Source organism: Falco biarmicus, chromosome 4, assembly GCF_023638135.1.
Source record: "Falco biarmicus isolate bFalBia1 chromosome 4, bFalBia1.pri, whole genome shotgun sequence".
NCBI classification, from domain to species: Eukaryota; Metazoa; Chordata; class Aves; order Falconiformes; family Falconidae; genus Falco; species Falco biarmicus.
Window position 1 is genome coordinate 107226435 of NC_079291.1, and position 14670 is coordinate 107241104.

General features: G+C 39.9%; 1 protein-coding gene across 3 annotated transcripts in view; it reads left to right on the plus strand.

Moving 5' to 3' along the window:
- PRKCD (protein kinase C delta) overlaps positions 1-14670 on the plus strand; it is a 67832-nt gene that overhangs the window by 27802 nt on the left and 25360 nt on the right. For 2 of the 3 annotated variants that reach the window (XM_056334347.1, XM_056334349.1), the window contains exons 2-3: positions 8775-8909; positions 12693-12892. In XM_056334347.1, coding sequence (XP_056190322.1) covers positions 8795-8909; positions 12693-12892 — 315 coding nt within the window. In that variant the 5' untranslated portion in view covers positions 8775-8794. Of the gene's footprint in view, positions 1-3515; positions 3597-8774; positions 8910-12692; positions 12893-14670 lie in introns of all 3 variants that reach the window. The other variant, XM_056334348.1, reaches the window with a different exon arrangement.

The window sequence follows — 14670 nt, forward strand, 5'->3', positions numbered from 1 at the left end:
CAGTACATTTGAAATAAGACAAATTTCCAATTTCCTTTTTTTATTAAACTGTAATTAACATACTGTCTTTATGGCATTTGGCTGTTAACAGCATTAGAGGGAAAGAACTTTTCCTCTTCAGTGGAAAGTAAAAACAAAACCAAAAACTCAGTCTTTTGAGGAGAAAGGATATATATTGTGTTGTAAAAGTTTAGCTGAAGTATTATGTTGTTTTCTGTTTGGTTGGAAAATATGTTGTTGGCATTTTGTGCTGTTCTCTTTGGGAAATACATCTCAATTTCCAGGAAACATATAATCGCACAGAGAATAAGCAGCTTTGTGTGTGTGATCATATATCAGAAAGAAAATCTCAAATGTTATACAGAATCCCAGAGGAAAGTGCCCAGCAGGAGTGAGGTGAAGTGTGGGCTTGCTTGGTATCTAACTCCTTGGTAAAGGATGCTAATGGAGTATGCCTGAATGTGGATCCCTGCCCACTTGATTATGGTCATACCTAAACAGATAATGTACAAAATACTGGATTTTCTTTGGCAGTTTTTCTCTGGTTTGGTAATCCTGAAAGCTGTGTGAGTAGCTCAGCTTTCCTAGTGTACTGGTTGTTCCAAAAATGTCTGTGAACTCTCTTGCAGAATCTTGTGCTTCCTTTGGAGAACTTGTATTCACATGATAAACTTGAAGTACAGTTTTGCAATTTAGTCATGCTGACTAAATACTGGCAAATTCCTTGAACGTTGTTGAGGAAGTGGGAGCTGAGGGCTAGTCGGGGGCTCAGACGTGCAGAAGGCATCCAGTGCTCTGTATAGTGACACAGAGCCAGAACTGGTGTATGGCTTGGCTCCAGGGTGTATTACCCCAGGCAAGAAGAGGTGTAGTTTCATCCCTTTCACCTAATATTTTTTTTCCTCTCACATAGAGGGGATTGTTATTAAATTGCGGAGGGGGGGCAGGAACCCCTACTTACTCCCCCATGTCAACAACAACAACAACAATAAAAAAGCTTCCTAATTAGTCTTAAAGCATGCATGCGTAGAGTAAAAACATGGTTTGCCTCCTATCTAGTATTTTGGACATGCTTCCATTTCATAATGTGATTTGATATTTAATGAATTGTTTACTCACCTAGAGCTTCATAAGGATCTGGCTAGCCAGCCCTATTTATTAATCCTTCCATGTTGTTGCAGTTGCTACTTAGCAAATTATATCAGCTTATGCTATTAGAAATAATGAACAAAGCCTCTGGGCTTCAGGCAGTGTTTCTTCTCTTGTATGTTTTTAAAGTCTGATGTTTGAGTTTGACATTAATGAAGAGGATTCATCTGTGCTTTTGTTTCAAACTTGATTTTGGTAATGGTGAAAAACAGTGTGCCTACAGTGCTTTTATATACTCTTTAGTCCTGTGCATTCAAAGAGGAAGGAGAACTCAAGAGCTTAAAAAAAAAAAAAAAAAAGTATTTAAATGGCTATTTCTTATGCACTTCTAAAGAAAAAGCAGCTGACAGTACTTCCCCCCTTCCCTCCCCAAGTAGTAGCTGTGGAATATCAAAGAAGCTAACTTTGTTGCTCCAAATGTTCTTTTTCCCTTTCCAAAAAAAGGACATTCAGTGTAATTTTTTTTTATCATGCAGCATATGCTGCGTAACAGCCTGTCTATTTCAGAGTCCAAAATTTCCTCAACTTACTGATCTTTTAGCGTAAAACCCAGATTTGTCTTCCGCGATGCTCTTGAAACAACTTTAAGAACAGTCAACTGTTGTTATTGAGCTAATCATATGTTATCGTATCCTCAAATAAAGTGGGCTGCATGTCTTCTGAAAAACCCATAAAATCAGGTCTGCCTGAGTTCTGGCTTGCCTGCTATCTGCATTCCCCTCAAGCTTCTCGGGAGGTTGCACTGCCAAGATGGAAAGAGATGGCCTGTTCAGGAAAAGGTTTCTGATGCTTGTATTTTGAAAAGTTTCTCATCATAATGATAGGGAAAGCATCAGTAATTTTGATTGAGAGTGATGGGGAAATGTCAACAATTTATACAGCAGCCATAAATTCAGGCAGTTTTGAGACTGCTGAGCATGCAAAAAAGGCATGGAAACTCGGAATTATCTGTGTTTCTGGCCGAGTGGGATGAAACCAAGGAACATCTCTTGCTACATGGCTTATCTAGATGGATTTTCTCCAGACTATTGCAACACAAACAGCAACAGATCTTATTATGTCATTGTTTCTGTTTCTAGCCTTGTCCTAACCCAACAAAAGCAGAAGTATCTGAAAGAAAATACTGGGTAGGGAAAGAAGGAAATGGTAACTACACTTTTTCCAAGTTAGGTTTGTAGGACTCTGTGAACGACTCTACATGTACTATTTAAAAAAAGACAAAGTAAACCCCTAAACTCACAATCATTTATACTAGAATTTAATGTATAGAATTGTCATTTTGAAATCATGAACTGGAAAAAAATTTCATTTGACAATAAATTTTAACAGCAAGTAAGTTGAATTGGGGTGCTAAATTTCTTGTCATCTTTTCTCACTTTTCATAGTCCTGTTGTGTAATTATTTAAAAGCAATTTATGAAGATAACACTGGTTTAGAAAATTTACCGCAGAAGTTGCAGGTGATTGGGCTGTTGGACTGTTTTAAAGATGCTCTTTTCACGCTTGACTTCCTGAAAATAACTGTTCTGTTAAGTATTACCTAATGAATATATTTTTCTTTCATAAGCATATAGTCCTGCAGTTGTAATATTAAGGTTTATTTTTACTTTGTTTGTGAAATCTTCTCCATAAAATAGCGTATGTTGCTGAGAAGCTTCATGTTTCTTATTACCATTCTTGGATTCTATACAGAGATGAATCAAATTAATAACTGGATTAAATTAAATTATTCATAGGAAATAGTTGCACATTAATGGCTAAACCTAAATTGACAAATGGCTAAACCTAAATAAAAGTGAGAGTGACGCTGATGCAGGAGCAGTACTTTTGGAGAATTCTCCTTTTCCTGCAGGGACCTACATGCAATGCATGAGTCTAGCCCATTTTTTTTTTTTTTTAATTTTTTTTTTTTTTGACAACACTTTCAAACCCTCTGTGGATTTTAAGCTTTCCAGGCAGCACCTGCAGATAACGTTTCTTGCCATCTCTGGCAGCTGTGAGCATTGAGCATCGTGATGTGTAGCGATGTGCTGTTGGTTTTAAGTACGTTTTTCAGGCTTTAGCTGGGTAGCCATAGTGCAATAGCCAGTAGTGCCTAGGGCAGTCCAGCTGATAAAAAATGCTGTGGTGTATGTTCTTGATAAGGTTGATAACAGAAAATTATCATAAGCCTCTTCTAAACTTGACTTCATTTTTAGACTGACTTCTTCCTACAGAACATCAAATAGAGGCACGGGATTGCAACAGAACCTGCTAAAATTCTCTGTAGAGTTGTCAGTGTGCAGTGTTAGACAGTAGTTAGCATCATTATTACTGCGGTCCAGTAAAATGTCCTGCAGCATAGGTATTGTTTCTTCTTTCTTGCAGATGGGATTATTTTGATCATCAGCTGAAAGAATACCTGTAAAGGGAGTTCTTCAAGAACCATAGCCAACCTGTCCACTTCGTGTGAGTTTTTCTGTAACATACGCATGAAGCAGCATACTTGGGAACAATAAAAACACAACATGCACATGAGCAATTTAGATTGTGTTTAGATTAGAACAATGTGCACAGAAGGATGCTAATCACACTTCCAGTATTTCTACTTGCAGGATTTCTTGTATTACCGCCACAAAAGTAGCATAATCACCTTTGTAGGCCATATACAAAGAGGAAGGAAGTCCCTGTTCATGTCTGTGAAAGTGCTCTGGGGGCAATAAGTTGGGCAATAGTTTGTTGCTGTCTTTCTTGAATGCCTTGTCCATTGCCAGAATGGAGGACAGGAAACCCTCGTGTCAAAAAAGATACCTGCAAGTTGGAAATCATCTATATTTTTGCATCTTGAAAAAAATTTACGGCTGCATCTTTTAGGCAAGAACACCGATTGGTCAGCTGCATGTGGTGCTGGCTACCAGCGCTGGTGTTCCCCAAAGCATTTGTGTGGCCCTGGGAGCAGCTGCAGCAAGGAGCTAAGCAGAAAGCAGGCGCTGCATGCCAACCAGGGCATTTCTGTGAGACAGCGCCGAAAAGCTGTGAGCTGCGTGTGCAGCTTTATGTCCCTTTGCAAAATGTTTTACAGGCTACTACAAGGAAATCAGAGGCTCAAATCAGCAGGGGAGTTTTCTCGTTTGTATTTCTCTTGGCTATATCATCCTGTATCAGCGATGGAACAGTCTGTGCTCTGTTTGGGCCCGTTCGTTTTTCAGTCTCTTCAGAGCTCTGTTGTTGGCCAGCGTCAGTGTTTCCTCCAGATGATCCACTGCTTTGATGTTACTTCCCGCTTTGTGTAAAAGTCACAACTGTGTCTTTGTTTCTGGATGGTGTTAGGGTGACTTGCCCTCACTGTTTGTAACAAGGCAGAATTGCAGCTACAAAGGAACCCAGACAAGGAACACCTTGGTTGCAGCGTGAGCCCCCGACAGCTGCTGTGCGCTGTTGGAAGGAGAGAAACGACGGGATTTACTCTTTGTCCCTCGTATCTGTGTGAAGATTTTTAATCTAGTTGAATTTTGTGCTAGCAAATCTTGATAAAGTCCTCTTAGGAATGTTTAAGATTCTAATTTATTTTGAAGATTTCAAACACGTCCATGTGACATCTGATATTTGTTCATCCAGCAGATGTTGACAACGATGATGTGAATGAAGATGTTTCAATTTTCCCCTGCCTCTCGCTCCATGTGTATTATAGTTGATAGTAACACTGTTTATTTTCTTTCCGTATTAAATAGTCAAAAACTCTAAATTTTGAAGCTTCATGGAAATTACTGTGGATTTTGCAGAATCTATCTCAGGTAGCATAGATCGTGGTTTTATCTTGCAACAGGGCAGATCGGGGATCCTTGACAAAAGAAATGTTGTGCTGGACAGCATCTGATGGTCAACTCTGAATCAGTGTGGCTATCACCACGTACTTCGTATAGAATAATGTTACTAGAAGATTTTTTCCCCTAGCTTTTTTTTAGATAACACATAACTTTGAAACTGTTTGAAATGCTGAACCTGTAATTTAGACTTGCAGGATTTTTGGAGTTCGTTTCTCAGTTTTTCCACCATTTGGTTTGGATAAAATCACACCCTTTAGGGAAAGCAGTTTGGCTTTAATACTTCATAGCAGCAATACAGATTGTATGAGTAGATTGTAAAATCGCCTGCAATTCTTAGCTGGTGTTTTATAGCAGTTTTAGTTCTTGACAGATACTGCTTTTAAAACTAGAGTCGGCACTCGTTTCATCGCTGCTGAAATAGTCGTGGACACCAGAGAGGGACTCGTCTGAAATGCAACAAGTAAAACATATGTGTTGCTTTCAGCGTTTTTACTTTTCAAATGTGACAAAATTTTGGATGGATGTATTAAGCAGGGATTTTGAGGCACTTTGTTGAATTAAATTAATCACTTTCATCAAGTTTCCCTGCCAAAACCAGTTTTAGTGGGGTATGGTTTTATTTACAGTAGTACAGCTGATTCTTGTCAGCTACCTCACTGTACCTCATAGCATAGACAAGGACTGGAAAATGTATCTGAGGAGCAAATCCAAACCCTCCTTTCTCAATTAACCTCCCTGCATGACAGAATAGTCTACAATGTATAGTGAGATTTTGCATGAAGCCATTTAAAATCTCTACTTCTGTGAAAAAAACATAATGTATAAGGGTAGAGAAACTTGGCGAGAACAGGTGGTTTGTTCTGTGAAGGTAAGCTGTTGAGTTTGTTGTGGGCTTTTTTTAAGCTATTAAATGGAAAGGCAAAAAGATATCTTCTGGTTTTCACAGTGACCTTGGACTAAGCATATTTGAACACCATCAGAAATTCTGGGATAATGGTGTTTTCTCCCAACTGTTTAATTGCTTCTGTGTAGCATTTCTGAGTGAGTGTTTGTGATTGCACTGAAGCCAAGTACAATGAAACTAAAACAAATAACCATATTTAAAACTAAGAAGCAGAGTTGAAAACGGGGCCTTCAAATGTATTTGGCCATCAGAAATGAGGAAGATTGTGGAATTATTCAAAATGCATATGCAGTGTACCTGTGTCTATTACATCTGTTAATTTGGAGTTAAAGTAGTAAATGCCAAAGCCTTGTGTTCTGTTTCAGGACTAAGGTTGGCTTGAGTCAGATGCTGTGAGTGAAATCAGTGCAATTGTTAGTTTAGCTTTGTGCTTTCCAATTTTCTGTTAGTGTAGTCCCAGACTTACTGGAAATTGTGACTCCTAGCTGGGGCTGTTCCTTCCAGCCAGAATCATCCTGCAGTCCTGTGATTCTGTCAAATAAACTTTCCAGTGGGAGCTGCATGCTGAGTGACCCAGCTTGTTTCCACCTATGGCCTAATTGGGTCTTAAAGCTGTTTCCCCAGGGGTGACTGATGATGCAATCTGCTTTCTTTTACATCCGTATTGAGTACAGATGATATGTGATCTGGTGTTGGCAATTCATGTAGCTGGTCACTTGGCGGTAGTTCTGAATGTAGTGAGCAAAAGGTCTCTTTGGCAGCTAAAATACATTCCTTATTAAAACTCTTGATGAACGTTGCATTTACGTTGCGTTTGTGAAAGTGAGGTATCTGATGGTATTTGTTAATTTTTACAAAAGCTGTCTCTTTTTCTGTCTTTGGGAGGTCATCCTAATTTCCAGCCTCATCATACGGTGCTCCAAGCTGCAATACCCAGTGGATTAACGGGGGAGGGCTGTTACTTTATCGTGAGCCTGGGTGACCATCTGTGCGAATGTGAATTATAGTCGTGGCTTTCAGTTCTTCACTGGGATAGGCAGTGGTGCCAAGTAATCCTAAACCTGCTTTCTGACTTTGTCTTACCATACAGAAAAGAAGGTAGGGGAACAGTCAGTTAATAAAAACTAGCTCAATAAATGTTAGAGTCATAAAATTTTTCTAGGTCTCCACGCAGGGAGATTGCGTGATGTGCAAATAATGGTGTCAGGAGCCATATGCTGTCTTGCTGCAAAGACTGATTTCACAGACTTTTATCCAAATGGCTGCTCTGGGCCTTAAGAGGTGTAACAGGAATGTTAATTGCTTCTCAGGTCGATGTCTTTACATTAAAAAAAATGCAAGCATATGCAGGTTTGCTTGAAGTGTTCTTCCTAGTGCTGCTTGACTGAGCTGGTTAACAATCCACAGTCAAAATGCCATCTCAGCCCCGTTTCAATTCTTTATTGTTTTTCATCATCTCTTCCTGTTACTTTAACTCTTTTCTCCTGCTCCCTCCTTCCCTGCATGCCTCATTCTCTGATTGCACTAGCATTCCCTTGTTTTCTCTTACCCTTCGAATAAGTAATTTTTGCATCGCAAAACAATATTGACATAAAAGCTACGGGACTGATTAGCTCCATTGCTGAAGGTGCTGCGAACTGTAAACAGAAATCTGCTCTAAGTTCAGGAGCTCTTAAGAATGAGGGAAGACTGCAGTGAAACATCACTTTGCTGACTTAGAAATTACAGCTGTGTTGGATTCTTGCAATTCCCGATGGTTTAGACCAGGTGACACAGTAGCGCTGGAGTTTTTTCTGCCTCTCCCTCTTCCCTTTGCCTGGTACGTGCAGGTGTGGAGGCTCACAGTTTGAACCACGAGCTCTGCGATGCTTCTAGGATTAGTACACTGCCACCTGAAAGCAGTGCTGGAGTAGCATGTGTTATCATACTTGTTTCAGTTTGGTGGTGGGATTTGGAACACACATTGTTTTCCATGTTAAGTATGAAAAATAAAATGCACTCTTATCCAGTGAATTCTCTAGGTTTCAGAAATTTCTCTAAGTGTGCATTTATCTAAGTGAGGAACTAAGTGTAAACTCGTGTGTGGACCAATTACTCAGGTTGTTAATGTTGATCCAAGTGCTCATATGCAGTGCAATTACTTGAACATGCTTGAGGGTTGGTTCCTCTTACTGTACATCTAGTAGTGGGTTTTGCTGCGGTGTCCAGAAATGGTATGTTGGTTCAGTAGTTTCTCAGATAATATTTAAAAATAAAACTAACCAAAATCGTTCCTTTTATCATTTGATTACTTATTAAGACACCTAGAATTCTGTTGGGGATTTTTTGAGGCTGAGAAGCAATTAAAGAGGAAAATAATGTATACCCAAAGAGCAACAGAATACTGTGAACTTAAAATGATGAATTTTGCTTCTAGTTCTCCCTCCTTGCATTGCAAGAAATACTGGGAAAGGAACATGTGGAAAAGACAACACTTTTCTTCCTCCCTTTTTTTCCCCGACGCACCCTTCATTTAAGGTGTGAGGGGGAAAAACTGTTTAAAAAAAAATCTCTCTGTTAGTTTGTGAACTACTTATTTGATAAGAATGCCTGTATACTTCTGTGTTAATGAATAGGGCCCCTGTGTTTCAAAATTGAGCAAGATGGAAGTTAAAAGCATCACTGCTACTTACTTTTAAGAGGATATGGTTAAAAGGGTGTCTTAGATTCAGTCTTTGATTGTACGTGTCACCTTTTTTGTTTCAATATGTGCCAGTTTTACATCAGGCTTGTGGTCTCAAAGCCACATTCAAGACTTGCAAACTTTAGAGCCTGGGTTCTGTCAGCTATGATGGCTGCTGAGATGTGTATCGCTTTCTTACAAGTCCCAGACCAGGTCTTTTATTGTGTGATTTTTATTTACTTCTTTCCACTTAGGTCGTGCATCATTGGGAGCAATGGCCCCCTTCTTACGGATATCTTTCAACTCGTTTGAGCTGGGACCTATGCAGAATCACGGGGAACAACTGCAGCCTTTCTGTGCTATCAAGATGAAGGAAGCGTTGACTACAGGTGAGGTTACGAATGGTGATGCTTTTCTGAGTACAAGTAAGCTTTTGAGAAGTACTGCAGTCCTTAGTCTGCAAATGGTAGCGGGTCCTGCTGCTCCTGTCATGCCAAGCACTTCAGTGGGAGCTTTTCTTTTAGAACAGGAGAAATAATGGTGACTGTCTCTACCCCCGCCTTAAAACACAACTTCTTTATCAGCGCTTTCTTGTCTTGTGGCCAGAGCGCTCAGCACTTGATAGGTTGAAGTCTAAGCTTCTGGTTTCTCACTTCACCACCATCACAAAGCTATTCATGAAATACAGGGTGAAACAGCTGAAATGTCACTTTTTCATGGGTGAAGGCCAGTTGTGAATTCTGCATGACAAAGGTCGGTGTTAGAGCATTGTTCTCTGGTCCCAGCGACAGAACTGCTTGCAGAGGCTCTGCAGGGGAGAGGGTGGTGCAGCGGGGTGCCCTGAGAGCAATCTGAACCGCAGCAGGTTTGAGGGAACCATCCTCAAGCACAGAGTAATTAGTGAACTTTATGAGGACAGGTGATAAGAAGAAGTGTAGTTGTTGTTGTAGTAACTGAGGCGTTTTGGCAGAATTATTTGCTTGGAATGACTGCACCCAAGGTCTTGTTAACACCTCCCTGTTCAGCAGGCCCTCAGCCGTCAAAGACCACTACTTTACAGAAAATGGCCCGAAGGTTTATAACAATTTGTGACATTGAGCTGGAATACACCACTGCAGCCAAACAGGATGAGAGGGAGTTGCTGTGCTGGGTTAGACTGCCGCCCTCTAATCCTGCATCATGGCTCAATACTTCACAAAACATCGAAGAATGCAAGAAAGGGTGAATTTTCTTCTTCCTCACAACATGATTGGGCTTTCCCCTTATCACTGAACTAAAAGCTGCATTTAGACTTTAAACACCGGGTTGCAGTGCCCCTTCCAGAAAATGTTGTCATTAAGCAGATGGGTTAAGCTCCAAAGAAGCAGTTTCCTGGTCTGTTGGGAGAACCTCTGAAGAAATGGTGTTGAGAGTGTTGCAACTGCCAGAAAATGTGGAGAGGTGGAAGTGGTCTAAATAAATCCACTTTTTTTTTTTTTCCTCAGTTGTCTGCTTTTGAAAACTAGAATTGTACATTGTACCAACATTTCTCCTCTTTGTTTGCATGTGTCTTTTTGAAGTACTAAAAAATGGGGGAGGAGCGTGCAGTGAACCTTGGAGCAGTGACGGATTGGGGTAATCAGGAAAACAAATTGATGCTTCTGTTATCAGGTTGACAAGATCTGGAATAACTTTTTGTTAGATTTGCATGCTGAAACATCATCAAGGAGAAGCTTATTGTACAGGGAGCCGTTTGCTTAATGATAAGGCATTAAGCCAATCTGCAAACATCAAATGTTTTGAAGGCAGTAGCGTTAGTGGAGAAACAAAGGAGGCTCAAATCCAGGAGGGGTAAGAACAGTGCTCCTGCCTAAAGTCTGTTCTTTGCTGACTCTTGAGTATTCATGTGCAGGCAGGCAGTGTGATCCGTGACAAATCTTGATTAGTGTGGTTTTAATTACAAAAGCAGCATGGCAAGCTGGAAGTTGTTGCCAGACTTCTTTATATTTTACATGAGCTAAAAATGTGTATAGTAACTGATCAAAGAATATGTTAATTGGGACATCAGAATAGGGAGAGTCAGGCAAACAGACTGAAATAGTTCTCTCCCCCTCTAAGAATCCTACAAAGGGTATTACCAACTCTTCTATAAACTGCTGCTGTTTCTGCAAACCCTAAATTATTGTCAAAAGTTCTGCAGATAGGGGCAATTTCTCATAGTCCCAAGGATGCCTCCTGCAGCGTGTCTTTTTGATGAAAGGATCTGGCTTTAGCAACCCAAAAAATAGGATAGTGTAAAAGCCTTGCTGTGCAGACAGCCTACTTTTAATCCCCCTGCGCCTTTGCCTGTCCTAATAATCTCTAAATTCTGTTTCCTTTGAGCTTTCCCTATGTATTTTCACCACGATATTTCCAATTTTTTTCATAGTTAAGTATATCAAGTACAGGGCTCTGGGAGTAGGTTTGCACTAAGAACTTGTGTTTCCCTGTCTGCAGAATTTACCAAATTCAAGATAAAAGCTTTTGATCGAGTAGAGGAGGAATGTGCATGTTTGCTTTGAAATGGAGGAGGTCCTCAGGTGGCTGTTTCTGAGCATTTCAGGATGCCTTTTGGCAAGCAGGCTTAGGTTGGCTTGTCAAAGTTGTGATTTGTAATGCTGCTGCTGGCAGGCATTCCCTAATAAAGAAGTGCAAGGACACTGCTTGCTACTCCTGTTTGGATAGCTCAGCACAACTCAGTGGAGTGCATCAAGTTACTTATTAATGAATGAACGTAAACTTTGCCTTGAGTTTCCAGGAAGATTTTTAAATACTAAGTATTTATTTCTTCCTTTGTTGAAGTGAATGTCAATTCCAGTGCTAATTTTTGGAGACAGGCCACACTGCAGCTTCTTGGGGAAGGGTCCAAATATTTAATCTGCTTTGCTACTGCTTTGATATTATAAGAACATATTACACACTTAGGGGAAAAATGGATCATTCAGAGCTGGAGAGGCACTTATAAAGCACTTTTCTTGCAGCACGTGATCTTGAAAAATAGCAGAAATTTTGCAGAATATAGAAAATTATGTTCAGCTGCCTGAGCACAAAGAGGAAATAATTGGCTTAGCAGCAAATCGCAGAGGAAAACATGGGGAGGAGGCACGGTGTGCCAGAGTCACTCTGAAGAGCTGGATGTGATTGCTTAGGAGGCAGTATCATTCTGGATGTGTTGATGAGACTACTAAGAGTCCCAGATCTGGAAATACGCTAGTGCTTGTTATAGATGGTGCAATCACCGGCTGTTTTCTGTGCCTCAGGTAAGGGCAGGAAGAAATTAGCTTAACTGGTAACAACGAAGACTGAAGCTGTGTGTTAGAATCATAGACTACCAGGTTGCAAGGGACCTTAAGGATCATCTGGCCCAACCTTTCTTGGCAAGAAGGAAAAAAAACCATCAAATAAGAATTGTGAAGTACTGTAAAACTCCTAAGAAAGCAGTCTGAAGAGATGCTTTTATGGGAGGCTGGGTAAACGTTACAAAAAAAAAAAAATGTTTTTCAGGTCCTGTCAGCCTTTTCCTTATTCTTTAACTACACAAGGTCTGCATGTGCTAGAGAGGACAGATAAGGCCTTGTAATATCTTTTCAAAAATAGCACTCGTGGCAGAGACAGAGTACAATGCCAAGGAGAGTGACTTATGAATAGAAGTGATATGTTGGAATAACTTGGAAGCAGATTAATGAAATGTGGAGCCTTTAATCTCCCAGCTACTGGTTTCAATTTAAAATTGGTCAGTGTAAGACTTACCTTAATTTATCTTATAGTAGTAGTATTCACTCTGATCAGACAGCACATCATGGAGATTTACACCAGGAAGGAGCCATGCATATATATATTCCCTGTCAAATTGTGACTGACTAAACCAGCTTCTGAATTCCAGAGTGGGATTTGTTCCTCCAGGTCTCTCTTGGCTGCATTTTAACATTTTCACTGCCTTTGCATACCCTGTTTGTCAGGGTGAGCTTTGTCTTCCAAGTCATGAATGTTTGAACTGAATATTTAAACTTTGTCCTGACCACAGTGCAGGAAGTAGTAAGTCTGCTTTTGGTTTCAGTAGAGGGAATCTCTCTTTTGTTACATTTTGTTAAGTTTAAATTCTAGATCTACATTATTTGATTTTACAGCTTCTGTCCTGTTTTTATGGCTTTCAGAGAGAGGAAAAACTCTAGTTCAGAAGAAACCTACCATGTATCCAGAATGGAAATCAACTTTTGACGCCCACATCTATGAAGGACGGGTGATTCAGATTGTTCTCATGAAAGCAGCAGAAGAGCCATTATCTGAAGTGACTGTAGGTGTGTCCGTCCTGGCAGAGCGGTGCAAGAAAGGCAATGGCAAAGCAGAATTCTGGGTAAGGAAGAAGGTTAAGTCCTTGAACTTGCTGACCTAGTTACGTTTCTTTCAAGCTGAATGGGTGCCTTGTGCCTTTTAGACTATGAGTGTTCGATCCCTTCAGCATGTGTGGCAGCACTTGTAAGACAATTATTTTAGCAGGATTTTTAAAGCAGATAATGTACAATCAAAGTTCAGGAAATGGACAATAAAATCCATGCATTAGTGTTGAAAGAATGGCATATATCACGTTGAGTGCCTATTTTATAAAGCTTAGCAGTTGTCATGGCAAATAGCAGATGTTTAATCTGGATCTGATCATTGCAATTCATCCAGAGAAAAGGAAAGGTGAACCTTATTCTAAGGCATATAAACTTGGAATTTTATTTTATTTATTTTTACAATAAATTTTAGTTGGCTTATTCTGCTATAATGGGGATCCTTTAATACCCATTTTTGTTATCCTGGTATCTTTTCTTGCTTCTGGATCTCAAACAATTGTTCATACACAAAGTCAAGGTGTATGGCATCTTGCAGAGTGATACTCACAATCGTACTCAGTGTGAATCAGGAGCAAATGACAATCTCAGAAATGTAACAGGGGAGGTAAAGTTAGGGCTTAAGGTAGCTTTAAATTTAGAAATATACGTTTAGTCTAAATGCCAATAGTTATTATTAGTTGTCAAACTACATAAACCCACACAACAGCTTTTAAATAATCATGTATCAATGAATTTCAATTAGCACTATAAACCTCAAATAAATAGAAAATTTAAAATACAGAATATTTTTTATTTTGTACGTCTAGAGAGAGGGGAAAGTACAGAAGCAGGGAGGATCAAAACCCTGAGCCCAGCAATCTGAAATGCCAAATGCTGTTTCATTCATTTAGTGATGTGTTGTGAAGAGCTTTTAATGAATTAAGGGTTTAATGATGTCATCTTTACAAAATCCTATTCTCTAGCTTTCAACTTTCAGACCCAACTGAAGTTGCTGAGATCCTGGCCCAACGAAAAGGGTTGTGAGAATGTGATGAGGCATTATTGTCTCAGAGCTCTATAAAATCCTGAAGCAACTCTAGTGTCCTGATACTCAACGTTTCTGCATATGCAGAAATAAGATTCAGGGAAAAATATCAGGATATCCTATAATTTGGGTAAGAGCTGTCTAGCTAGGTGCAAAGGTGCTATAAATATCATCTTGCCCATCATTCAGTTGTGTGTAAAGCTGTACTCCAGATGGCTTATCCAGAAACGGCATGTATTTGCTAATACAGGAACTGCCCATCACTGTTTTTGGAGTATAGTTAGTGCTTCTTAAGGAAGTATTTGCTAAATGTGAGCAGATTTCCTTAAGATCTCACACATAGTCTTATATTCAAAGCCTTCTGGACTGGAGTGTTGTTGAACATGCCCAGAACATGAACCTTACAGGAGAAAACATTGTCACTGGGAGGGCTAAAGCAAGGTGAGCAGGTACTAACAGAGTTCCTGGTTACGTCCAGTTTGATGAGCATCTTGTTTCTCACATGGCTGGCAATGGTGGTTCTTCCTTGGTGGGGGATGCATACATGAACTCTCTTTGGGATCTATGAATGCTTTTCTTGAATGCTGGATATGAATAGGAGAATAGCAGGGGGTGCCCAGTTGTTGCTTAGCTTAGTATGGAAATACTTTGTAAAAAAACCCTCCTATTCTCTCTTAAGTCCATTTTTTTGCTGGAAATGGCAGGATTTTGCTCAGAGTATGTGCAAATCTATCTCACCGAGCAGATCTCGGAAAACACCTTTCTTAAAGG